This window comes from Paroedura picta, chromosome 17, assembly GCF_049243985.1.
Source record: "Paroedura picta isolate Pp20150507F chromosome 17, Ppicta_v3.0, whole genome shotgun sequence".
Classification (NCBI taxonomy): domain Eukaryota; kingdom Metazoa; phylum Chordata; class Lepidosauria; order Squamata; family Gekkonidae; genus Paroedura; species Paroedura picta.
Window position 1 is genome coordinate 22,416,668 of NC_135385.1, and position 27,075 is coordinate 22,443,742.

Genomic DNA, 27,075 nt, shown 5'->3' on the forward strand with positions numbered 1-27,075 from the left:
GGTATTAAACAAAAACATATCAAAAGCAAATACCTCCTTCCTCATTATCATATATCATTCCACCGCTTGCAGATGCTGGTCCCATAAAAAAAAAAATACAAGGCAATCAAATTTCTGGGCCATGGAAAGGGGGAGGGGATCTGGACAGTTCTGTCTTTCTACCCCCCAGTGACCGCAGACGCAATCCCATCTTTACAAAGCGAGGCATGCCTTGTAGAATTATTACACAATTTCCTCCTGCTTGCTCTCTCTTCCCCCTCCCTGTACAGTAACAACGGTGCCTTAAGCTGAAATGCAGATTCTTTGTTGTTTAATAAAAGGGCTACAGATGAAATGCCTTTGCTGCTAAATAAATATTGCTTTTTTGTGCCCCGACTGGTCATATTCAAGGGCTGCTCATTTAATTTTCTGCAGCGCATCAAAGAACAATTCTGTGTCAGACAGCTACATTCCTGCGGTCAGACAAATACCTTCTCGACATACGATGTTATTGAAAGACTGCAACGCCACAACGACCACGTCAGTGTGGGGTCAGACACTGGGGTGGCAGGACCACGTAGTGGGAACTGTGGGAACGAATGTTTAGGTAGATCAAAACATCATGTACGCAGCTGCTAGGCTCTTTCAGAAAAGGGGGCTTGGCCAGTGAGGAGCATGGCTACAGGACTTGCCACATCCAGAGTGGGGAACATCTGGAGATTTTGGGGGTGGAGACTGAAGAGGGTGGAGTTTGGCCATTTACCCCAGAGAGACAGATTTCTGTCGCCTGGAGATCAGCAGGTTGTGTGAATGATCTCTCTCTGACACTGTCTTTAATGGAATCAGAGTACTGGCCCACCAAAGTCAGTGCTATCTCCTCAGATTGGCTGTGGCTCTTCAGGGTCTCAGATAAAGGATCTTTCACATCACCTTTTAACTGAAGATGCCGGAGTTTGAACTCGGGACTCTCTGCAGGACACAAGGATGCTCCACCACTGAGCCATGCCCCTAACACTCACCGGAAAGTCTAATATTTCCCCAAAAAGCATGCAGGAGTGCTACAATAAACACCGAAGAAAGAGGAGCAACAAGCATTTTCCGTCCTCACTCCAAGGGCTTCCAGAAAAGGGGAAATAAAATAAAATAAACTGTAGGGCCTGCAGAGATGGTGCCAGGGAGTTCCAAAGAGTTTGGGTCTGGTAGCCAAACAAGCACACCTCTTATTCCCAGCCAGAACTTGGACAGAATGACCGATATCCAAATGACACATTTCCCAAGGGAGTGACACTGCTATAACAACATGTAAATTCAAAGGCAGGCTGCATCACTAAATGGGCATGATTTATAAGCTTGTGGTACAAATATCGGAGGTTGAAACAACCAGAGGTCTTCCTGCAACAAATAAAGCAGCATGGGAGTTTGTTTTTTTGAGGAAGCCCTCTTCCTTGGGCCTCAAACAGGACTACTACGAAAGAAACCAGTTTCAGATACCCACCCTTCCTAATCCTATGTATATATTTGTGCACATATGCGTGTCTGCATGTTCCGTACATGTGAGCCATGAAAAAACAAATTTCCCTGCTTGCTGTATTCACCTGCCACACTCTTGGCCAGACAGACACCAAACTCTAGTCCCACCACCCATGTCAGAGAAGACCTGGACTTTCATAACAGAAGGGGCATTCCAGTGAAGATTCCCAAGGTGCCTTTCCTCCTAACCGGTGGGTGGAGCCTGGAGAGGGAGGAGTCTGCAATACTGATTGGAAAACCTTTATTGTTAAATTTAAGGCCCAAATTAAATGGCACGTTTGTTATGGCTGCATACTTCTCCTGCAGGCAAACAAGGGAACAGAAGTTGGGTCATGTCATTGGGCTAGATCTTAAAACCCAACTTAATACCCAGACCTAATACTCCTTTTTGGGGGTAGTAGGTCCAACTTCGACCGCTGGGCCCCACCCCATTCTAGAACACGTTCCAAACCCCTCCCTCCTCAGGCCCCACCCTCCAAATACCCGCCTATTTCCCAACTCAGAGCAGGAAGCCCTGCGGACAATACAGTCCTTGCACATCCTTTCACCCCAGCTTCGAGTCACCTCCCTCTGGCTCCAGAAATTAACACCTGAGACAGTTAACGAAAAAAGAAGAGCAACTTAAGATATTATATTTTTTCCCTCCCCCAAATAAAAAAAAGCATTACCCTAATTTTAACATGTGCGTTATGTTAAAAACGGGTGCCCCGGCGGGTGTTTATGGCCGTTTTATCTTAGCTAAAAGACACAATTACTTTGTTTACTGCAAGCGTGCGTTTCCTCGGTACATTTTTCCCCCCATGGCTTATGCATTAAGTCTGAGGGAGCGGGGGCCTAATGCGATCTGCATCTCTTTATGCTAATAAAGCCCCCGCCCCCCGCCCCCACCCCACCCCCACCCCACACGCAGGCCGCAGCCTATTTTCATTGACGCCACCGTGAGTAAAACAAGAGACACGGAAATGGAAATCTAATGGAAGCATCACGCCGGTTGTGAGGAAAGCCAATCAACCCTAAAACAGCTGAGATTGATCTCATCCAGAAGTTCATTCATTCTTTATAGAAAAGCAATGGAAATATTCTTAGGTGAATCAGATTTATTAGAGAGAGAGAGAGAGAGAGGGGGGGGCTCTCTCGCTCTCCCCCCTCTGAAAGGTTGTAAAGCACAGAGTGCTTTTGATTTATGAAGGTACCAAAACCAACACGTTAAGCAAAACAGCTCAGCCTGCCAGGGTCCTGTTCCCCCCGCCCCAGCCCTCCCAGAAATTCCTTTATTAACCTGCACCAGGCACCATTGGTGAGCAGAACCGGTGGTACAGGGTGTATAAATCATTAAAATTATGCTGTGAAATGGCTCAGATCCCCCGTGCTAGCTAAGAGACCTTCCTTGCGCAATGGGGGCTTCGGGCATGGAATTGGCTGCGATGAAATGTAGTCCATCACATCCCGAAGCAAACGCTTCCCGGTAGATTTCCTTCCAGTTCTGCTCCCCCCCTCCCCTCCTGCTTGCCCCAGCCGGCCTGCTGGACCAACAGAAGCACAGGGCCGTTTCCCATCCACAATATTAGAAGACTGCATGCCCTCCAAACATTTCACAGTTGGAAAGGGGGAAACGCTCACCATCTCGTCTCACCCTTGTTCTCACGCCAAGGAATGCTGCGAGTGGGTCTCTCTCTGAGAAAGCACACATGCTCCACGTTGCTAAAGGCTATCCTCCATTACAGCCGTGACCCTCTTCGTTGCATTGGAAGAGTTCCCAGATCTAGTTGGGAAATTCCCCTTAGATGTGTGGAATAGAGACCGTGGAAGGCGGAGTTTCGGGAGGGGAGTGACTTCGGAGGGGAATTTACTCTCCAAGGGTGAAATTTTCCCCATGGGGGGCTCAGATCTCTTGTCTGGTGACCAGTTGGCATCTGGGTTTCCCCCCCCCCATAGACATAGAGCAGTTAAGAGGCCTCCATGAAACATGGATCCTGAGGGACTGCTTATATGAAATACTTAGAATCACAGAATCTTAGAGTTGGAAGGGACCTCATGGGTCATCTAGTCCAACCCCCTGCACTATGCAGGACACTCACATCCCATAATTGATGATATTGCGACATGACTCATTTGAGAATAAAACCACCGAGGATGAAGGAAACATTGAAAATGGGCTATCAAGAAAAAATTGTGTTTATCTGGTACCCGTTTTGGTTTGATTTATGCTTTCCCCCTATAATATCAGAGATATGAAGATAATATCTATTGACTCTTAATGATTGAAGTTCTATACTTTTTTCAATAAATTGGAACAATTTTAAACAAAAAAACGATTGCTTTTTTGATAGCCAACCGGTTGAAATTTTTCTACCGTGTGGAGGTTGGCAGTCCTGTATCCCGGGCATAGCGTGAACCCATAAGCTGACCGTCTCACCATCTTATTTTGATTTAAAGAGTGTTTTAATAGAATGCTTAATCTCAGGATGAACCTGGATGTCCCATAAGGAATTGGATAAACACTCCACAGGCACGTTAGCTTTCTGGATGGATGGAGAGAAATAAGCTGGCCTCACATGTTCATGAGTGGACGGGTGTTTTATCACACCGGAAGCACATTAAAACACATTGTCCGATGTGTGCGGAATGAGCCCCTGACAGAGAACGCACCTGGCACCCAGAAAAATTTGGGTTGATCCTGCGTTGAGCACGGGGTTGGACTAGATGGTCTGTATGGCCCCTTCCAACTCTATGATTCTGTGATTCTGTGAAAATTCTTGTCCTCTACATTGCTGGGAATGGCCTTCTTCTGTCCAGGACCTTGGAGAGCTCTCGTAAGATGGAAACAGACCGATGCTTTATGCAGCAGTTTCTCATGGGATGGGGCATGGCTCATTCGCAGAGAACCTAATTGACACACAATTCCTGACTTCAGATTCCAGTTATCACAGGTGGGCTGTTCTCTTCCACAGTCTAGAGGCAGACTGATGCTTCCCTGGGAGGATCTAAGCAGTCACCATTCTAAGCAGAATGCAGGATGCTTATACAGATAACCAACTTGGTGTAGTGGTTGGGAATGCGCACCCAGTTACGGAAGTCGGTCCTACCCACAGACCCTAGCCCAACTTCCTGTTGGGGTCTGCTGACCGGAAGTCTTCTCCAAACGCACGCCTTTGGGCCTTTCTCATGAGCTTCCGGCAGCCTGAGGGTCACTGCTGAGATGTTTACACCATCCTTATGTGCCCGTTTGGTCTTTAAGCAGCCATTCGGCATAATAATAAAGATTAGAAGAATAGGCTTGCGTTGCCATTCTCCGACCCAGGCGCATTACACAGTAATGACATTCTGAACGGAAACAAATGAAGCCCCTGCAGGGCTATTTTGTCAGCTTTGGAAAGTAAATAACTTTGCTTCTGACAAGAGAGAGAGAGGGAAGGAGGGAGGCTGTGAGGGAGGGAGAAGGAGACAAGAGTTCCCCCCTCCTGCTTCTGTTTCCCTACTTGCTCCTCCTGCCACCCCGCATGAATGGAGAGCTGCGGCTATGTTAAACCCAAAGACACGGTTCGTGCAGGAGTGAATCAGAAGGGGAGCCATTCAGAAGGAAAACAAAGGCTTCGGCAGATCTCGACGGGAATATCCTGTTTTCGAATATTCTCCCTCTTGAGCCCCCTGTGCGGATGTTACGATCAATGTGAGAAGGGTAGGGTTACTATCTTCCAGGAGGCGGCTGGATTATAAGTGGGTGGGCAGGAGGGGTTGTGTCCATCCTTGGCTCTTCTAGCCTTTTCTAGCATGCCCAGGGGAATGCCCATTGCTGCTTTGAGATTGAGTGGTGAATTTCCTCCAGACCAGTCTGGGCAGGGATCCTGGTGTGTGTGTGTGTGTGTGTGTGTGTGTTTTGGAGGGGAGGCATCATCTGGGCCTCAGTGGGGTCACAGTGGGTGGGCAAGTCTTTGTGAATTTCCTGCATTCTGCAGGGGCTGGACTAGATGACCCTGGAGGACCCTTCCAAATCTATGATTTTAGGATCCTCCTACTACAGCTGTTCAGGGGATGGACAACAATTCTTTTGGAGAAAATAAACCCTGTGAAAGGTGAACTCTATGGTATTATAGCCAACTGAAGTCCCTCCCCTCCCCAAACGCTGCCAACCCCTAGAGGAGACCTGATGCTCCAGTTAGCCCAACCACCTGGAAGATCTTACAACATGCAACACCTTACGACATGAGATCGACAGTTAGCATGTGCTAACTGATAAACTACTGCAAATTACCATACAAAGAGGATCAGACCAGTGGTCTACCCAGTCCAACATCCTGTCTCACTGAGTGGCCAGCCAGTTCCTCTGGAGGGCCAACAACAGGGATAGAGGCCAAGGCCTTCCTCGGATGTTGTCTCCTGGCTCTGGGATTCAGAGGCTCAGAATAGATGAGAAGGTTTAGGGAACGGAAGACAAGGATCTCTCAGGATAAGTGAACAAAACACTTTTGACTGTAAGTCAGATTTAAATCCATCAACACATACAAAACTAGAAGGAGGCAGCTAACCATGAAGGGCTAGCCACTTTCCCATTCCGCCAAACATCAGCGAGACTCCGTAGACACAACCCAGATGACTCTGCTGAAAAACTGTTTCAAAACTTGGCCAAAGTCCAACGAATTATGGTCTGTCCACCATTCTGCTTGCAATTCTAGATTCAATCTAGCCTGAACTCTCCCTAGAAACTAAAATTATTAAATGTAGGTGAGAGTATTTCGGTCACATCATGAGAAGGGAAGAGTCACTGGAAAAGACAACAATGCTAGGAAAAGCGGAAGACCCAACCAGAGATGGATTGACTGAATCAAAGAATTTACAAAACCATATAGCACTTTGGAGGACGGTAATCCAGAGGGTTGCTGACAGACGCAAGTTGTTAGCATCTTGACAGCACTAAATACACACTGTTTTACAAGAACAGGTGCAGTCACCGAATGGAACCGATTGGCAGCATGGAAAACTCACCTGTTATTCCCAGGTTGATCTACACATGCACAGGGACCCACATGGCTCTGTACTGTTCACAGATTTGACCAGACTATCTGCCTGTTCCAAGGTGCTCTATGCATCTCTCATGACGATGCTACCATGAACTGAAAAACGAGTTGGGCGCGACTGATGCCCCCTTGACCCAACTTTGAGCCAAACTTCCGGTTGGATGGCTGATTTATTTATATGTACACAACATGAGGAAATTGACTGCCAAATGAGCGATGATTTACAATCTTAAAAAAAAAAAAGAATGAGAATGCATTATAAAATGTATAATGGTCAACGAGGACTTAGTCTCACGAATGTTGGGCTAAATTTAAGGTCTAGAGCAGCCTTTCTCAACTTCTTTACCATTGAGAAACCCCTAAAACATTCTTCAGGCTCTGAGAAACTCCAGAGGAGGCAAGATGGTGCAGAACATGGTCGGGAAGCATAGGGCCCCTCCCCTTCCCACCCCCTCTAGGCCCATCAGCCATTTTGGGAGGGGGTGGGTGGGTCGACTTGACTATATATGGGCATATCACCAGATAAAGGTTTTACTGTTTTTGAGTGGGGCATCCTTCTGCTTAGAGCCTCTTGTGGCACAGAGTGGTAAGGCAGTAGACATGCAGTCTGAGGCTGGGAGTTCGATCCCAGCAGCCGGCTCAGCCTTCTATCCTTCCGAGGTTGGTAAAATGACTACCCCACTTGCTGGGGGGTAAACGGTCATGACTGGGGAAGGCACTGGCAAACCACACCATATTGAGTCTGCCATGAAAATGCTGGAGGGCATCACCCGAAAAGGGTCAGACAGTGCTTGCACAGGGGATACCTTTACCTTTACCTTTATCCTTCTGCTTTAGGGTCTGGGACATTTCTGCCAGGCTTTCACCCAGTGAAAAGGCCCCTTCAAGAGCACATCATATTTCCAGTTTAAGTTGCTCTGATTATAAAACCCAATCGTCTGCCTTCAAGACCATTTGGTCCCAGCAGATGACCCAACCCACCGGGCAGCACAAGGGAGAGAAGAAGCAGCCTTTTGCTTTAGAGAGCTTACAAGTCAAGGACAGCTATCATGGGTGAAACGCAAGAGGGGGAGGGAGAAAGACGGGGATTGTGGCTCATACTACCACACTGCTGCCTATCACTGTAAGTATGCTCCGGCTAGGCAGTTTCCACACCATTTAACATGTCATGTTCAAACGCGTATGCTTTGTTTCAGATTTGTTCCAACTGTGTTATAGATTTCTGCTTGTCGTTCCCCCCCTCCTGGATTTCTGCCGTGCAAACTTTATTGAACACCCCATCCTGACACCTGTACTCGACTTTACAGTCCGCCTGGAGTCCTCACGAGAAAGACGGCCTATGAATAATGGAATAAAACCATTGAGCAGAGATGAAATAGAGGCAGGAATGCCTCTGTAGGATGAAATCTTCCCGGTTGCGTATTCCCCTGAGGAACAGGAGGTTTCCGATTGATCCAGGAAATGTTTGAATGATGCTGCTGGCGAGGAAACCATGTGACCGGATGGCCCCTGATGACCGTCATCCATTAGGAAGGTGCGACTCAGATAAACTTGTTGGGAAACTCAGAGTCTCAGGAAGCTTCTGCAGCTCTAGCTGTGTGTTGCTGGCACTCCTTAAGAGGGGGGAACAAAATCTTTCCAGGGTGAAAATGGGAACCGCTATCTGCATTGCAAACTACTTTCTAGTTAAAGACGAAGCAGGTTGGTATTGAAGTTTCGGTTCAATTGCCTTCGATCTGCCGGTGTCCAGCCTGAGAAATGGCTCCATTTAAGAGGAATTACCCTTTGTACAAATCACTTCACTATTTAAAACAAACCACATGCATCATCATTAAGTAGGGGGGGGTGGGATTTACCAATCTCATGATATTGACAATGGCGCATCGGCACAATGGAAGGGATGTGTAGGGCTTCGCAATGTCTGAGTTTGCAGCTTCTGGCGTCTCCTATGGACTGCCTCCTATGGGCGCTGTCCTTTTAAGTCTCCTTGCAGGGTTCTCAAAATGCCTGCTGGTGTTCACACAAATCCCTACCGGATGGCCTTAGCATTCAGCTAAAAACCAACAACCAACAACCAAGAGGGATGGAATCACCGTTCAGAGGGACTCACTCAACCCCTATCGATCTTCTCAGGTTGTGTTTGTGTGATTTGTTTTTTTGTTTGTTGGCTTTCCAAAGTCAGATCAATCTAGGATGTCGAAATTATCTCAAAGGACGGTGTTCAGGGACACCTAGGGATGCCAGACAAGTTTCACAGACAAGAAGCACCGTGCCTGACAGCCCGGGAAGTGTGAGGAGTTGAAACACCTTTTTAGGAGATATGGGACATGTGGGGGGCAAGGGATGCTATTGGTCTTGCGACGCAGATGTTGGGTGATTGAAGGAAGATTGGGCTCCCACATGCCCGGGCCAAATTTTAGAAACAGCAACTTTCATCTCTAAAGGCAGTCTCTACTGAACATTCCTGGGTACGATTCTAAATCTGAAGAACGCACCTTTGAAAGATCAGGGTTGCTCTTCTGCGTTCAGTTAATATGCTGGAGTAAGAGGTAAAGTTAAAGGTGATCGAGAGGATCATCAAATTGCCACTCCTCCATCCCCAACCCATTCAACCTTTTAATGAAGATTTTGCCCCCCCCCCTCATTCATTTACAGTAAACACAGGACCAAATGGACAGGCCTCTGAAGTTAACCATTTCATCTGCTACGATTACACGGAGCCTTTCACAGCACTGGAGGGAAAAACCCTTTTTTAAAACAAAGCTGCGTTTTACATGCCTGTAAAAAAAACAAACAAAAAAAACCCTCTCTTCTACAGCAGGATTAAAACACACCTCTCCCATTAGCAGGAGAAAAGCGATTATCTCTGTGTCTTTTTGAAAACGCATTTCCGAGAATCCACAAAGAACCTCTTAAACCCTGCAGGTTTGTTTTCCCATGTAACCAAGGGAGAAATAAGAGCAAAAAAAAATAAAATAAATAAGAATAAGAACCACCCCTATTAGTTCTTATGTGTGTTAACAAGGGGGTGGTCAGGGGTGGGAAAGGAGATCATACTGTAGATTATTTAAAAAAAAAAACTCCAGGACAAAAAACCAGCTCTGCTTCCAAAAACCCACATGATTAATATCAATAGGAACATGTGGCACCTATTTAACAATAACTGAGGAGGGCATAACATGTAAGCCGTGTGGTGTGACAATATCTCCAAATATTAGGGAGCAGAGTTGCAGGGGGTGGCCTCAGCATCACCGGAGCAAAGCCAGGGGGAAACTTTAACCCCCCCACACACACACGCACCAATTGTGCCTTCAGCAGTAGAATGTGAGCGACATCTAGTTTGAGGTTTTATGGTTACTGCGCGTTATCAACGCACGCTGAGGAAATGCTACATACAAGCAAAGGATTCTGTTTGTTTCATGTAGACACCAAAGGCCACGAGGCTTCCCCCTCCCCTTCCCCAATTAAACAGAGGCTGAAGTCTCAGGTGTGACCGGGACTGGAATGGAGATGAAATGCAAGTGGTTAAAAGGGATGTTCTCGCAGAGATCAAACGCAAAAAGGGTTTTTTAAAATAAAAAAGCAGACTCATTTGTGGCTGGTCCAACAACACGGTCAAGAAAATACGGCAAACCGTCCTTCGGGTGGCTAATGAGGGAAACAAATATGGCTGCAGAAGGCAGATCCAGGAAAAAGAAAAAGATAATAACTCTCAAATCTAAGTTTATACACAATACTTAAGAAGTAGCGAAACCATTTTAGGAGGAAGGCACAGCACAGAAAGTGGGTCCACAGCAGAGAGGTTGTTTTAAAACAGGCCAGGGTTGTTTTAAGCAAAATCCCATCCTGATGCTAAAATCCCATCCTGTCTGAAATGCTTTTCAATTTTTTTTTTTTTTTTGGGGGGGGGGCGTCTCTGGCAGAATCAAAGCCACAGTATTGGCCACTTCCAGGCACTGTTCACAAGGGCTAATATTCTCCTAAACAGGGAAGCGTCCCTCGAACCCTGGCTCGGGGCCGCAAAGAGAATTGGCAATTCAGCACGGAGGAGAGATCGCTTCCAAACCCCTCCTCTCCCCCTGCCTCCCCCCACCTCACATTTATGTAATCTTTTAGCAGCTCCTTGTGTGGCCGGCGTGACCTCTGACCTTGTGCCACGTTGGCCTTTTCAAAGGCTGCCTCCTGCTTCTTTTAAATTGCCGTCCAGGAGAAGTTCAAGGAACAGCAGCGGGATAGAGGAATGCTTCCCCCCCCACCACCCCCGCCCTGCACACACACACACACACTCAGCTTTCTGATGATCTAAGGCAGCCAAGGATAAAGAGAAAAGGGAATTCCCAAATGCAGCATGTTTTTTGTTGCTGTTCCTTTGGGTTTTTTTTTTTTAAGAGGGACGCAGCATGCAAAGCCCCGAATACAGAACACTGGGCTACATTTTAAGACATGGATTTAGTTGGCTTTCAGCACTAATTATAATTGCAAGAACACAATGCCCTCCCACGCGTACACACATCCCAGTCTGCAAAAAGCACAAACCTCCCTCCTTTTTAAAACAATGTACATGTCCTTTTTCTCGATGCCAATCTGGGATACAGGCCACAGGTGCACCCCTTTACAGGTCTCACTTATTTCGAAATATATTGCTTTCCCCTCCCCCTCCCCAAAATCAAGACTTTTCATGCCCAGCAAGGCTTGCACCTATTAATAAACAGTCCTGCATGCACGCTAGACTCCTTCAGCAGGATTCAAAGATAGTTTGGAATGTGTCTGGTATTTTAAAAAAATAATGAAATGGAAGACAGTGGAAAGAAAACAAAACAAAACTTCAGCTCAGCACAAATCTCCGTGCAACATCCAAACCGCGACGGTAGCTGCTCGGGTGTTAATGGATAAGTGGCACTATACAATACGCTTCAGCTGAGCTACCGTAAACACAGAGAGCGAGAGAGAGACGCACACGGCCCAATCAAACAGAAAGGGACTGAATAAATACAATTAATCCCATTTGCATGAGGAGATGTTTCAATCGTGCTTCTGAGACCTCAAAGCGCCTCTGTCCTGTACCAGCCAGCTCAGCTTATGATCAAGATGTGCAAAGAATGCACATTATAGGGTTTTTTTTTTTAAACTATAGTGCAAACACATCTTCCTCCCAAGCCAGGACTTGGGAGAGAAAGAGACGTGTCACTGATTTCAATGAGGTTTACTTTGGAGTAAGCAGATTTAGCCGTTTGGGGGCTCTTTCACCACCTGCCTCCTCTGAGCTCAGAGGCAAGAGATAATAGGATGGGGGGGGGGAGAGATACGCTTTTAGGACACACGAATAAAGGAACGACGGAAAGAAGGTTCTAAAGGGATAACCAGAAAGGAAGGGGAACACTAATTCCTGCCGGTACAATTCCTCCCAATACAATGCTCATTTGCAAATGTCCAACGGTGACCTGACACTTTCCAGAGAAGCCCCCACCAACTTCTGCAAAACACTCGTACACTTCCTTTACGACAGATTTTCTACCTGGGTCAGATGCCCAAACTTCACCTGCCCAACTCCTGGGGTAGGGGGTGATCCTCGACCTGCACTCAGACTTCAGAAAGACAGTTTTGGGGTCCAGGAGGAGGGGAAGAACTGAGAGCAGGGTGGGTGAGAATTTGCAGCTCCCTCCCAACCCTCCCTCAGTCCGGATGGTCAGAAGTCTGTGCACCACGGTAGCCAACACACAGTCCTACACACAGACATTCCCTACCCGAACAGCAAATAAGGGACGCCGTAGAAGATGCCCGGGAAACTTGCTCTCTTTTTGGACAGCTCCCCCCCCCCCACACACACAAGCCTGCCCCCCAAAGCAAAGCCTGAGAAGTGTGTCTGCTACAGATTAATTTGTTATTATTTTTCCCCGGGGTGGGGAGGAAGAGAAGCATTATTCAAATGCATGCGTCCACACAGACCTCCCTGCACATGACAATTACACATTCTATTCAGGCAGAAAGATTCTTTTTTCCACTCCACAAGGTACAGACAATGCAGAGCAGCTAGAAATGGCCAAACCGGCAAAGAAAAGGGGGTGGGGGAGAAGGGAGGGAGGGAGGGAGGGAGGCAGAGAGAGAGAAAGAGGAAGAGAGAGAGAGAGAGAGAGAGAGAGAGAGAGGGAGGAAAAGTTGGTCCGACTTACCTGCTGTAAGTACATAAATGTCAAGGCACAGGACAGCTGGGGACACATACCAACATTCGGAAGCGCTACGCAAGTTGTTCCTGACAAAGGGTGTTGCATGTTGCTGTCGCAAACTCGATGCAGGCTGAGTGAGGGAGCTTGCATGCGAGCAAGATGTTTCCGCTCCCTCAGAACAGAACCTGGTTCTCTCTCTCTCTCTCTCTCTCTCCCTCTCCCCCTCTCTCTCTCTCTGTCTCTCTCTCTCCCCCTCTCTCTCTTTGCTCCCCCCCTCCAAGATCACAACAAACACACTCTACCAAATGCACACACCCCAAAATACCTCCACCCCCCCCCAGTGCCTTAAGCTGGTCTTGGGGTACCCCCCTCCCAAATGCCCTCCCGATGAAGCCCTACAGTCATTTGTCAAGGGAGGGCCATTGGGTTGCCATGTCTTGCCTCCCCCCTTCCTTGAACCTTACCCCTAAAAAAATAAAAGGAAGAAAGACCTGAGAGAGAGAGAGAGAGAGGTAGGATGGAGAGAGGGGAGGGGGGGATTTAATGATAATAAAGAGAGAGAGAGAGAGAGAGAGGGAGAAGAAGAAGAACAGTCAGCCTACAGCTTATAAGTCTTGTGACTGAACCTCCCCCGCTATGTCAGCCAAAGTGTGGAGGGTGTTTCCCCCCCCCCCTCCATGCTCTCTGCAATAGAAGCTTCTGTCTTGTACAGAATGAAAGAGAGAGAGAGAGAGAGGGAGAGATTCAGGGAGACTTCCCTTATGGTGCCACTGATTCTCATTTGTCAAATGGGTCCTAGCCACGGCAGGGTCTCTTTCCCACTCACCAAAATTCAAATAACTGCATTTTTAAAATCCCCGGAGAGGGTGGGGAAGGAGAGGCAGGAGAGAGAGAGAGAGAGAGAGAGAGAGAGAGAGACGCATCACATGCAGCCATGAGGTTTGGACAGGGACTGGGAAAGGTTTTTTTTTTTTTATGATTCACCAACGACAAACCCCCCTTTCCTTATGATGGTCCCCCCTCCCTCTTGCAGCCCCACCGCTAGGAAAGGGAAAAGGGGTTTCCTCCTTCTACGGCAGCAACAGAGCAGGCAGAATGGAGGGTACAGAGGGATGATCCATCTATTGCAAAGTCTGGACCCCCCCCCCCCAAGAAAGTTAGATGCTTCTTAGGCCCCTCTTATTTCTATCCTTCTTCCCTCTGCTTAAAAGCATGCAGAGAGAAAACCACAAAGAGAGTGAGAGAGAGAGAGAGAGAGAGAGAGAGAGAGATCTGTACACAGATGGATTTTATACGCCTGACGTGAAAGGGGAAGGTTTGATCCAGTTTATGCTGAGCTTTTTTACATTAGAAGTACAATCTAACATCTGCAGATGAGAACAGGGAAGGAAGGGGGAAACAATTTTTTTTTAAATATATAGTTTTGGAGGGGTGGTGATGTGATATTTCTAGGTGCAGGTCCCAAATCACAAACGCTCAAACTGAGTTGCAAATCTGAGATTATCTGGACGCAATCTGACGAAGAGACAAGCATTTGAAACCCACGGGACAGATATTTATGCACAGAGAAAGTCTCTATTTCTTACAGTAGACCTTGTGATTCCCTCCCTGTACCCTCTGCATTTTTACAGAAGCTGGTTAAAAATAATAACTATGCTATGAAAAATTAGATTAGATGGGCAGTGCAGGGGAATTTCAAAACATAAAAGCCACATTATGGAAAAGCCCCTTCTTTTTCCTTACATGAACAAAACCTATAAACCATTGTTTGTGATTTTTTTTAAAGATATCTCATTTAAGATTATCAAGCATGTCCAAAGGATAATCTGTTACAAGAAGCTATTTGGCAGATTACAAAAACAATTAGTCAGTTTGGGGATGGGAAAATCTCGTGTTTACTTTTTTACCTAAGAGAGACTAATGTCCCTAATTTGAATTAGTATTCAGTTGTTGAGGACAGGTTCCCCACACCTTTTATTTTATGGAGTAATAATTATTCATTAATATATCTAGTTAAGTCTGTGCAATAAAATGGATGTGATCTGAAAATTAAGTCGTTTTATGCCCCCAAATTTGTCCTTGAGGTCAAATTTCTGATTCCCTCCACCTCTTCTATGTACATGAATAAGATGTAACAAAAGAGAGCCAGTGTTATTCAAAATGGATTTTGACAAATTTATTGAATTATTCATCCCTCTGCAAGAAGGCCAGATCTCAGCAAATTATACAAGGTTTTTTCCTCTATTCCCCTCTCTTCTCAAGGTTCCTTTTGAGAAAGAACTTCGCCAACATCCAAAGAGTATGTAACAACTCCCCTCCCACCCCATGGAGAAAACAACTTATACCAAGAAACAGGGAAATTTAAAGCCAAGGGGAAACACCATCAATCCAGCCCCATATCCACCACATTCAGTGTCATTTCCTGATGTCACAAATCCAGCAACCACACATCTCCTTTTGACAATATATTCCCCCCTTCTCAAGACTCCACCAAAATAAAATGCATACAGATCACCCCTGGATCCCTGAGATTCCACCTGCACAGCTCTCCACCTGCAAAATCAACTGACTGCCGTAACCCCACCCACGCAGCCACAGGGAGGCCCACCTCCAAGCTGATATCGGCCTGTCCTGCCCCGGAAAGAAAGTCTCTAGCAAACCTGTGCTCCTGAGCATGCACCTAGGAAAGGCTAAGAAATAAGGTACGCCTAGACTTACAAATCAGGGATTTCTCTTAGGCGCGGTGAAGCTTCATGCCTTGATAATGCACTAGGAGGTTCAGTTACTGAACAGCACAAATTAATTCAAAAGGTTAAAAGAGAGAGAGAGAAAGAGAGAGAGAGGAGAAAGAAATTAAAAGCCGACATACACGGACACACAAAGGGAGGGAAGGAAGCAGAAAGCGGAACGTAAAACCAAGTCCTTTCCCCCACCCTCGCTCTCCCTCTTTTTCTTTTCTCCCCCTTCCATTCTATCTCTGCGCCTAAAGCAATCTCTTGTTCAGACAGGAGTATCTCATGCTCGTCCCCCTCCATTTCTAGCACAGTAAACATGCTATTCGCAAATGCCCCGAGCCGATGGAATTTCTTTCTTCTCCTTTTTTTTTTTAAATACATTTAAAAAGCCCATTTTCAGAAGCCACCTGATAAATAAAACATAGGGATTTAATAAGACCCTATCAGAATGTTTAATGGGGGAAAAACACAAATACATTGCATAACAGGCTAATAAATCCATTTGCTCTCTACTTTATGCTAAGGGGAAGGGGGTGGGTTCAAAATCCGGATGCTTGATGGCTAGCCTACTTGGAATTGTCCGTGGTGATCAATGTTCACAAGGAAAAAGCTTTATTGCCGGGGCGGGGGGGGGGGATACACAAAATGGTTGTTAAATAAACTCTTTTTCCAACCAATTATGGGGGGGGGGGGTTGCTGCTGTTGTTGGTAAGCCTTCTATAACTTGCTGTTCTTTCAGAAAGCTTGGTTCGGGGGTGGAAGTGAAAATAATCTTATGGCTAGCTCTGGGTCTGATTCCCCTCTCCGGGAAGCCGGAAGGAAAGGCGATTGTAAAGTGGGTGGAGACTCCTTAAGGTAGAGAAGAATGGGGTATCACAAACCTACTCCTCTTCATCATCTTCCAGAGGTCCCTTTCTACTTACCTACATTTGAGTAAAACCTGGAGGAGCTTGATGGCAAGATGTTTCCCTCATCAAATGGCATGACACGAAGAAGAAGAAGAAGAAGAAGAAGAAGAAGAAGAAGAAGAAGAGGAAGAAGAGTTGGTTCTTATATGCAACTTTTCTCTCCCTGAAGGAGTCTCAAAGTGGCTTCCATTCGCCTTCCTTTTCCTCTCCCCACAACAGACACCCTGTGAGGTGGGTGAGGCTGAGAGAGCCCTGATATTCCTGCTTGGTCAGAACAGCTTTATTAGTGCTATGGTGAGCCCAAGTCACCAAGCTGGTTGCATGTGGGGGAGTACAGAATCTAGATCTTTGTTTTACAGTCATTTAGACCAAAATTTAGACCAAAACCACAACTGGTTGGGTTTTCAAGGCAAGAGACATTCACAGCCCTGGTATTTCTTGGAGGTCTTCCATCCAAATACTAGCCAGGGTTGACCTTATTTCACTTCCAAGAAGACTGGACTAGCTTGGGCTAGCCGGGCAGTGCACTACTTGGCAAAAGGTAAAGGTCTCCCCTGTGCAAGCACCGAGTCATGTCTGACCCTTGGGGTGACGCCATCTAGCATTTTCTTGGCAGACTCAATACGGGGTGGTTTTGCCATTGCCTTCCCCAGTCATTACCGTTTTCCCCCCCAGCATACAAGCTTTTACCTTAAGGAGCCTCAAATCACATCATCCTTCCTTCCCCCAAAGCAGACACTTTGTTGAGGTTGGTGGGCCTGAGAGAGTTCGGCGAGAACCGTAACTAGGCCAAATACCCCCCACATCAGGCATTACGGGGAGGAGCAGGGAATCAAATCCAGCTGTCCAGATCAGAGTTGATGGCTCTGAAAAACTATACCACAGTGGCTTCCAGTTGCCAGTGAGCTTCATGTGAACACCCCAGCTTCTGCCCTGTGCTCAGTTAATTGCAGAATGGGTAACATTCTCAGATATGCTGTGTCTCCCCCCCCGATGCAAAATTCCCACTCTTACGTGTCTTACTCTGCTCTCTCACCTGTACCTGAGAAAAGTTACTGGCCTTATGGAAAACCTTTTGGCCCTCTTCAAAATTCCACAGATGGGTTGAAGCAATCTCCACATTCCTCATTGAATGACGAGGAAAGCTCAAACTAACTCAGAGTTGCAAAATATAGTTCATTCCCCGGGGAGGGAGGGGAAGAAGTCATCGCCATAAAGACCTGACGTAATTCATACGGGAGCCAGGTTTTCAGACTTGGATGACAGAGAACCACCTGGAAAACAACCATGGGGCCCGTTCCAATTGCTTAACCCAATACGGGGCTTAAAAATAAAATAAGAAGGCCAGTCACCACGGAGTGACGGCCAAGAGACAATTGGCTCGCCGTCTCCCCTGTGGCTCCTGTTATGGGATGGTGTTCTTGGAGGCATCAGAAGCAACAATCCAAGATGATTCATCTGGAAATGACTGAAGGGCGGGCGTTTCGCAATTACCGAACGAGCGATGGCTGAGCTCACGTTCTGGCCCAGTGAGGAGAAGGCTGGGGAAGACACAGAACCTTAGCAATTATTTATCCGCTTCGTAATCATGTTCTCATCCCACGCTCCTGCAAAAGAACTCAGGGTCAGCCAATTTTTATGCTCCCCGAGAGGCAGAGGTTCGTCTGGGAAGGAACAAATGGCCCTGATTCACCAGCTTGATCCAAAGAATATTCAGAAGGAGAAGAATTGCTATTTTATATGCCGCTTTTCTCTACCGGAAGGAGTCTCAAAGCAGCATACAATCTCCTTGCTTGCAGGAACTACCTCTCCATGAATGTTTCATTTGTAACCTGTTCATCTTACTGTTCATTGGGCAAAAGGCACAACAATCAAGCCCCCTTACAGGCTCAACAGTTAGAGACTGTCTTCTAAGGCAGTTTCCTGCCCAACCTGGGTAGCCAAGGCCAGTGTTGTGTAGTGGTTAAGAGCACACAGCCAGCTGGGTGATGCTAGCCTTGTCACAGCTCTAATAGTGCTGTTCTCACAGAGCAGTCCTGTCAGCTCTCTCACAAGGTGTCTGTTGTGGGGAGAGGAAGGGAAGGCAATTGTATGCTGCTTTGAGACTCCTTTGGACAATGAAAAGTGGGGGTAGGAAAACTAACTCTTCTTCTTTGGGCTGATCCTGCGTTGAGCAGGGGGTTGGACTAGATGGCCTGTATGGCCCCTTCCAACTCTATGATTCTATGATTCTATGGTTCTTTTTCTTCGATCTTGGATGGGAGACAAAGGAATACCAGGATCATGATGCAGAATCAAGAAGAAGAAGAAGAAGAAGAGTTGACAGCCTACCACTGTCTGAACATTTCTAGCCTTAAAAACCTTACCTCGTTGTAACTTGATACCACTTTCAACCACCAAGGCAGTTTTCCGATCCTTGTGTACCAAGAAAGAAAAAGGGCAATTATATTTTAGATGATCAGTTCACCAAACCAATCAAGAGGGAAGCCAGAACCCAACCAGCTTCTGCACGCCAATGAAATAGGTTCTAAACTCAACCTTGCAGGTCCACATTTGCAAACTCTACCCACAAAATACACCATGGCCCTGAACAGACCTTCTAGTACAGACAAGGGAGAGGAATCTCACCGGGAAAGTATACATGCTCTCCTATAACTCATTGCTCTGCATTTGTAATTGCCGGGCGCTGTGCATGCTGGAAGTCAAATGAGTTCACAACTTGCATGGGACACGTCAACTGGATGCCATTGGGTGATACTAGAATTAAAAAAAAAAGGATTTCTGGAGCTGCAGACTTGGTTGCTTCTCATAGCCCTTTCCGAGACTGCCATGCCTCTGGAGAACGCACTGCAGGCAGGGGGAAGAGTGTACAATTACAACAGAAGGCCAAATTAAAAGGGGATTTTTTTGTTCCTCACTCTCCGATCAGCATAAAACCAGATAGATCCGGCCGGGCCTCCAGTCCCTCTTCCCATACATCACCATTAATATGTACCAGCCCTGTTCTGGTGGGACCATGACAGGTCCACTTACTTCGGCTGCATTTGATCCTTGGCTGCTCTGCTGAGACGAACAACCGGGAGCCAATTAGTGTCAATTGCAGCAGGGCTCCTTCGTTAGCGACTGGACTTCGGCTACCAGTTTCTATCACCCGCACACCCGCACACCCGCACACACACACACACACACACACACTAGGGTGGCGGGGAAGAAAATGACCCGCACTGGATTTGAATTGGAAACCTCTGGAGGTGGAACAGTCTCTCGTTTAATGACAATGACCGAGCCGGATAGATTAGCTGGGCCTTTCGCCTCCGAAAGGAACAATCGACTTTCCCACCTTCCTCGTTCCGACTTGGAATGTCAAGTTAATAACGCCGGGAGGGTGAGGTTTTGAACAATGGATTTGCCAGTTATTTCGAGGAGGGTGGGAGTGGTTCTTGTAGGGCGGGAAGGCCGTCTGCTCAATCCTGGAAGTCCAATAACATCTCTTTTTCTTTCTTTTTGAGAGAGAGAGAGAGAGGTTTGCAGTTTTCAGGCAGTGGGAGAAAGAAGAGGCTCAAAAGGGTACAGAAACTTCCTAAACTTATTATGGTCTAGTAGGGACGGACAAATGTTCCCCCTTTTCAGCTTCTTGTTAAAGGTTAAAGGAGCTACGAAAGCTGAAGGCTAAAGCAGGTTTCTTTTCATGACAAACATATTCTGTCCCCCCTGCCCCCGGGCATCTGGGAACAGCCATTAATATATACTGCCCTGGGCCAGACGGACCAATCGTCCACTAGCATGAAGCCACTGCACCATTTAAGACTTTTCCTTCTTGCAAGACGGTTGACCAGGATATGAGGGAGGGTTTTGCTTTGCCTGGCTGAGAGGCAGTAAGTCAGCCGGCACACAGAAATGAGGGGCATACAAAATGTACAACGGTGAGGATCGATGGCACACAAGGAAGGTACCGCACTCTTTGAAACGGCTGGATTCCCAGCCAATTTTCGCAGTACTTAAAAACAAACAAACTACCACCACCTCGAATCGAGAGAAACATCCCTGCCTGAAAAATACATCTGTCCGTGAACTTGGACAATGGGAGAAGCCATTACTTTCAGAACTGTGCGATCCAGTTACCGATGCCTGCAAACCGAACACCCTCCTCGCACTGATTTTGCTTTGGTTATAATGGTGGGGAAAGCACCCCAAAAGGGTAGGGCGATTCTGGATGTTTCAGCCCACTCCTTTCCAAAGACCTTTTGTATCAGTTTTACCACTGTCTTGCACGAACCAGGATCAGAATGGTTTTTACCACTGCCTCACAGGAACTAGAATTGCAGTACTTCTCCACTGGTTAGGATGTATACATTTCCCCAGAGTTTTACATCAAGGGTCCCTAGTACAGGGTGTTGGACACAGCCACAAAACGGCTGTTCCGGTTTTCAGAGCCAGTCCCGAAAGGACAGCCAGAGGAGGTGGGGCCAGCCACAAAAGGTCAGGGAGTTAGGTTACGGATAACTCGAACAATAGCCGTGAGGGGTGGTATATGCATCAAATCAAATTAATAAATAAAAATAAAACATTTCCCATTTCAGACAGACATTCCTTTCGCCGGGTCCCTTTTGAAACTAACCCGCTGTTGTTGTTTTTTCGTGACACGTGGCTTACCTTCAAGGTGGAGGGTGCTGCTAAAGCAATGATCCTTTAAAAAAGAATTAAAAAATCGGAAGCCCTGCTGGACTGCATGTTGGGGACCCCGTTCTTTGCGTTATCAGTGAACCAGTGTGAGACATTATACATATGGCTCATGCAGAAGCCATATCAACATCGTCAGAAATGTGCAACGTGCATTCTGAACAAACCCGAGAATAGAAAGGGCAGTACAGGAACTGTTTTGAAAATATAAGCAAACATAGAAAGAAGGGGGAACAGGGAACATTTGGTTCTTCCCTACTGCTGACTAAATTCCCAGCCTCCTCCACAGGCTGGACCGGATCCAGCAACAGCCTTTTCAACTCTGTTTTAGGAGACATGTGAAACCCCCCGGAGAATTGTCACCAATCTAATCAAACCTACTCAAGCCAGCCTTTGGAATTCCTTCCTCTCCGATCCCTTTTATGTCCAAGTTCAGGGACATCCCTCATTGTGAGTCATCCACAGAGGGACTGTAGGCGAGCAAAATCGAGGAAACAAGGAACAAAGAAGCAGCAGGAGGGGTGGGGGGAATGACACAGAGAAAACAGCGTCCAAAGAAACTACAGCAATGCATTGCTGCAAAAATCCGAAATGACGGTGGCCCAGGTCTGGAAGCTGCAAATACGGGCTAAGGTTTCTGTAATTTAATTGGCTATTGCCAACATATTTTGCAAACAAAGAACTCTACAGCCACTGACTCTGTCCTGCAAAGTGCTGGAGAATCAGTCTAGGCCTCGTCCTTCTCATTATCAAGGTGTAGAGTTGGGATCACCAGCTGCAGAGCATGAGATTTTGGGGAGGCACGTCACTGGGGTATAATGCTACAGAGTTCACCTTCCAAAGTAGCTAGATTCTCAAGGTGAACGACCTCTGTCATTTGGGATCCCAGATTTTCAGCAATAATGTGCCTAGTTATGATGTTCTTTCTTCTGCTTGATTCAATTGACAAGAAGGAGTATTCTGGACAGGCTTCAAGGGTAGCCCTCCCCCTTCCACAGAAAAAAACAAACAAACATTACCAACCATCTAATCTGGAAGCATCAAGGCATGGGTTACAGTGGCCAGCTAGCCCAACTTTATTTTGTATCCAGAGAGCTCTACAAATGTAGACTATTGATAGACATTTATTACAGTCCACAGTCCTATAAATGGATATATCTCCTGCATCCAAAGTATCTTTCAAAAACTTCAGTGGTGCTACCTGGGGGCAATCCCCAAGGAAGAGTTGACCTGGTTAACCCGAAAATGGTTGGAGATAGACTCGAAAAACCATCACCACAAATGTACTCTTTGAAAAACCATTCCACTTCTCAATCGGGGACTGCCAATTCCAGGTAGGAAAATTTCTGGAGACATGGAGATGGAGAGGGAAGGAATGGCCTTCAGAAGGGCATCAAGTCGACCCTCCTAAACAACTACTCTCTCCAGAGAGACTGATCTCTGTCTTCTGGGGAATACTTGTCCAAGTGGAGGCTGGCAATCCATCTCTGGCAACAACACCAACAAAACTGACAACACCCTTCCCTTGAATTACATCCCATTGCTATGAAAACACTGAGCACATATTTTACAAACAGGTGAGGAACAGGGGCCTCTTAAAGAAGCTGCACCATAATGCAAAGACTAATTAAAAAAATACAAGAGGATTTTCCCCTCTTCTCGCAAATCCCCAGGTGACAGTTCATCATGCCAGTGGTATTTTCTTGTCATGGAAATCCATACTTCTATTTTAAGGGCTTGTATTAAGCCGGCTTTTCTTCACCAGATCTCTACACAGAGATCAAGACATTAACGGTGGCTCTACATTCTCCTCAGGCAAAGGGGTGGGGGAAGACTCGTTTTCTCGTTCTGTTCGGCATGGCGCTACTTCCCTTGACTTCTCCAGTATGTTCGACACGTGTCTGCAGGCATTCACTGGTGGCGCTAATAGATTCAGTGTTGCGTGATGCTGAATTTCTAGAATGCTACCACACAGTTACTCCTCAAATAAGTCCTATTGAACTCAGGGGTCTCAGCTTTTCGGTAAACATGCACAGAAGCAGGTTAAAATCAATCAATCAGTCAATCAACCACCCAACCAATCAACCACCCAACCTCCCAGCCCACCCACCCACCCACCCACCCACTCATCCACTCATCCACCCACCCATCCACCCATCCATCCATCCATCCATCCATCCATCTTTTAAAAAATTAAGGTTCCAAGTTTCAGACAGAGTAGAAAATGTTGATTAAAGGGAAGCAAGCATAAGCTCAGTGTAGGTAGCTCTCAGCTAGGGGAAAAACCTTTTTGAACTTGTAGGCCACTTTGGAATCCTGACACAGCATGGTTGGTGGGGCTACAAAATGGCTGCCACAAAATGGCCGCTGCAGCTTAACTTTAATCACACAGTGACAATCCTTGTGCTGTGGGGGCAGTTGCTACCATAGCAACTTTTTATAAATCTGCAGAGCCCGTCAAATCTCCAGTGCTGGCCCAAAGCCCTACCTCCCCTTGCCCACTTTCTGAAAAAAGGACACCAGAAAAGGTGTTGGCGGGCAACTATGGTAAAAATGTTGAAGACTGCTGCTCTAAACTGAATGGTGAAACTAAATAAGCAGCATCAACGTGAGAGTGCTCTGAGGCCTGAAAGAGTGCCTGTCTGCACCCACAACACTCGGTGAACATTCTGTTAATTGCCGATGAACCACAGTGACCTCTTCATGGGCAGTAAGAGTAGACGATATAGTTAGATTTAGAGCACAGAAACTGTGGCCAGAATTCAAGGACCAATCTTTGGAGTCAAATGCCAATTCCTACAATAAAATATAAAGACCAGCCTCCGTGTTGACAACGGAATATTCACAGGCAGTCCCCAAGGCTGTCTTTTTTAGTCTGCCCGTCTGAAAAATTGGGGGTTAAATTAGGATATACATATATTTATTTAATTCAATGAGAAAAAAACAAAAACAAAACAAAATAGCAACTGCAGAAGCATTTTTTCACTGTGTTCTGTTGTCGTTTTTTTCCGGGTCCGCCCAAAGCCTCTGGACAAATGGAGATGCAGAGCTTGGAAGACTTTTAGAGTTGTGTCCCAGAGTGTCCCAGATCCATGAGACTGACAACCTCAATTACAGAATGGTGTCTAACTCCCCCACAGCCAGGAGATTCAGCTGGGCACAGCAGGATTAATTAGAGGACATTAATCTTAGCCGATCCATGTCCTGGTGGAGCCCGCAGGCTTGATGAGTTAAATTTATTCGGGCCATTTAACTCTGTCTAGAGACCGGCAGTCAGCTCACCGGGGAAGGGGAAGGAGCTACGGCATTAGCCAAACACTTACAACATTTTAAAGTTCAGCTTGGGGTTTTTTTGGGAGGGAGGACGGGTAAGCCAGGATGCCTCCCCCAGCCCTATACAAAGTAGATGATTAAGGAGGACCCAACTGGAGCTAGAGTGAAGTCCTCTCTTGGCTACAAAACAGGCGTGATCTTTGATGGCTACTGGGATGAACAGTGGACACACAAAGTATTGTATCTCCTGATATTCAATATCCTTTGAGGGAGGAGTTCCTAATCTACTCAGGAACATCGCACCTTGCCCAATCCCTCTGAAAGTGTAAAATAAAAGATAAATGATAGAGCCCTCCCCCAGTTGAAATGATAGAGCCCTCCCCCACATTTCCATTGGCTTCAACAAGATCACAGCTTTATTATTACTCCTCAGGAGTTTTGGCACAGCATGGGAGCCTGACTTGCAATCAGAAGACCACAAAATCCCGGACCCAGCAGCACCCTGGATCCCATCTGGATCCCTGCTGGGAACACAGATATCCTTGCTGCTGGGATCCCGGCCACAGGAAGAGCCAGTAGCACCCAGGGGCCCACCCGGTTCCTCCGCTGGGAACGCGGGTCCCCTTGCTGCTGGATTCCCATCATAGGGAAGTGTCCACCTGGGGTGCCAAGAGGAAGCGCACACTTCCCTTGGTCCCACCCCAGGCCACCTGGCACTGTAAGCTCTGGGGTGCCAAGGAGAGGCGTCCACCTGCTTCTTGGTCCCACCCCAGGCTACCTGGCACTGCGAGCCCCAAGCCTCCCCAGCCGGGTCGGCCCTGCTTGCAGACCTGCCACCTCATATGGAGGTCCCCAACTGAGGGAGTCTGATGCGCAGACCAAACACCCCCCAAACAGGCTCCATCCCATGCCAAAACCGCAAGCTGTGACAAAATGCAATATGAGAACATCATCCAGTAGCCATACAGACATAAGCTCAACAGCCAACAAAACAGGGTGGGTGGGAGGGAAGCTGCTCAAGTGGCAATCCTGGTGCAAGAGGCAGGGATCCTCCACATGGAGTCTTTTAAGGCACCACAAGCCCACGTCCAGGTGCCAACGCTGCGGGCATGATGCTCTCGCACAGTGCCCGCCCCTCCTGCCACCATAGGACCTCACCCCCAGGTGTCTTCTTCCTGCCCGTTCCTACGCCGCATCAATGCTGCATAGTCTTTGCTGCTTTTTGTTTTGGAAGAAGCTGCCATCACAGCCTAAGGATCTTTACAGAATATGTGAGTAAAGGTAAACTGCAGAAGCCATTTTGTGGTTGTCTCCACCTCCTGCACAAGCCATCTTGTGGCTGGCTCCGCCTCCTGCAGAAGCCATTTTGTGGCTGCGACCATAACATAGTATAGGGATTCCAAAGGTGCCCATGAGCTCAAAACAGTTGGGGACCCCTCTTCTGAAACCTGACAGGTGTAATTTTAGAGAATCACCGAGCAATTATTGTTTCTTGAGAACTTTCGTTTCTGGACACCACCGTTCAGTGTCTGGTTCTTCGAGGCATAGGGGCTCTGCACAACAAGGCCCAATTCATATTGAGATTCTAAACAAGTGTGTGCTCAGGAAAAAAAAAAGTGATTTGCATGCTTCTGACCAGTCGCTTTGCTGATTTTTATGCAGCCCCCGTTACATTCTTTCACGTTCTCGGAAGCTTAAATTTTTATTTCATATGCAGGGTCTTAGTGAAGGCTTTAAATTATGTTTTTAAGTCGCTGACATTTGGGGTCATTTCAGATGGCTATAATTGTTTTATTATGTCTTTTCTTAAGGTTTCATCGGATGGTGCCTTGGGAGGGAAAGGCGGAGATACGGGCTGAAACACACACTCTTTGTCGCATAAATAATCCTGTCATCAAAAGACCATAACGATGGGGAGAAGCACAAGTCCATAGTTGAGGGTGTTAAAGATTTGAATAAGACCTGGATTGCTTGATCTCACCAGATCTCAGAAGCTGAGTAAGCACTGCTTAATATCTGCACAAAGGCAATGGACCACCAAGTTTCTCTGGAAATTCTACATCAGGACTTCCCAATCCAGGTATCCAGGCATCATACAGGGCCACAAGGGTCCCTTGATGGTACCATGGCATAGGAGTTATGATAGGCCAGTTGGGAGCTTGTTAATACATAGGGTCACCATAAGTTGTCATTCACTTATCCACATTGGGGCTACCTTTAGAGCAATATACTACAGGGGGAGAGATTGCACATATGTTTACACATTGAGTTGTTATCACAACTATATGCACATTCATTCAACGCTCACTCACACTCACACAGGTATACACCAAGACAACAGCCCATGAGGTAGGTTAGGCCAAGAGAGACTGACTAGTCCTGGGTCACCCAGCAAGATTTGTGGTGGTGTGGAGACCTGAACCCAGATCTCCTAGATTTAAACCACCATGCCATGTGCGATGCTGCTGTTTATGAAGATATTTCCACTGCTTAATGTTCTGGGTTTGTAAACTCTGTTTGTTAAAAAAACGTTCACATTATTTAATTGGATCTTTTAGGTTCTTTAACTGTTCATGGTTTCCTTCGATCTCTCGTTTAAAATAATGCTATGAGGATAAACCGCCATGGAGCAGAGAGGTTGCACACCAGTAATTCATAAACATATATATTTTAAAGGGCTTCTTAATGTACGAGGACACATGCAACAAAAGTTATGTCCGGAGAAACCTTCTCTGCAGGGCATGTTTAAATCAAAACTTTGGACCACCTTCCCTAGACAGTTTTGCACGCA

At 46.7% G+C, this 27,075-nt stretch overlaps 1 protein-coding gene across 24 annotated transcripts in view; it reads right to left on the reverse strand.

The window, feature by feature from the left end:
• Positions 1-27,075, reverse strand: part of RBFOX1 (RNA binding fox-1 homolog 1) — an 832,795-nt gene that overhangs the window by 189,231 nt on the left and 616,489 nt on the right. Inside the window, exon 1 of one of the 24 annotated variants that reach the window (XM_077316497.1) lies at positions 12,695-12,937. The exons of 21 other annotated variants lie outside the window; for them this stretch is intronic. In XM_077316497.1, coding sequence (XP_077172612.1) covers positions 12,695-12,838 — 144 coding nt within the window. In that variant the 5' untranslated portion in view covers positions 12,839-12,937. Of the gene's footprint in view, positions 1-12,694; positions 12,938-27,075 lie in introns of those variants that run through there. 2 more of the 24 variants (XM_077316496.1, XM_077316495.1) reach the window with 2 other exon arrangements.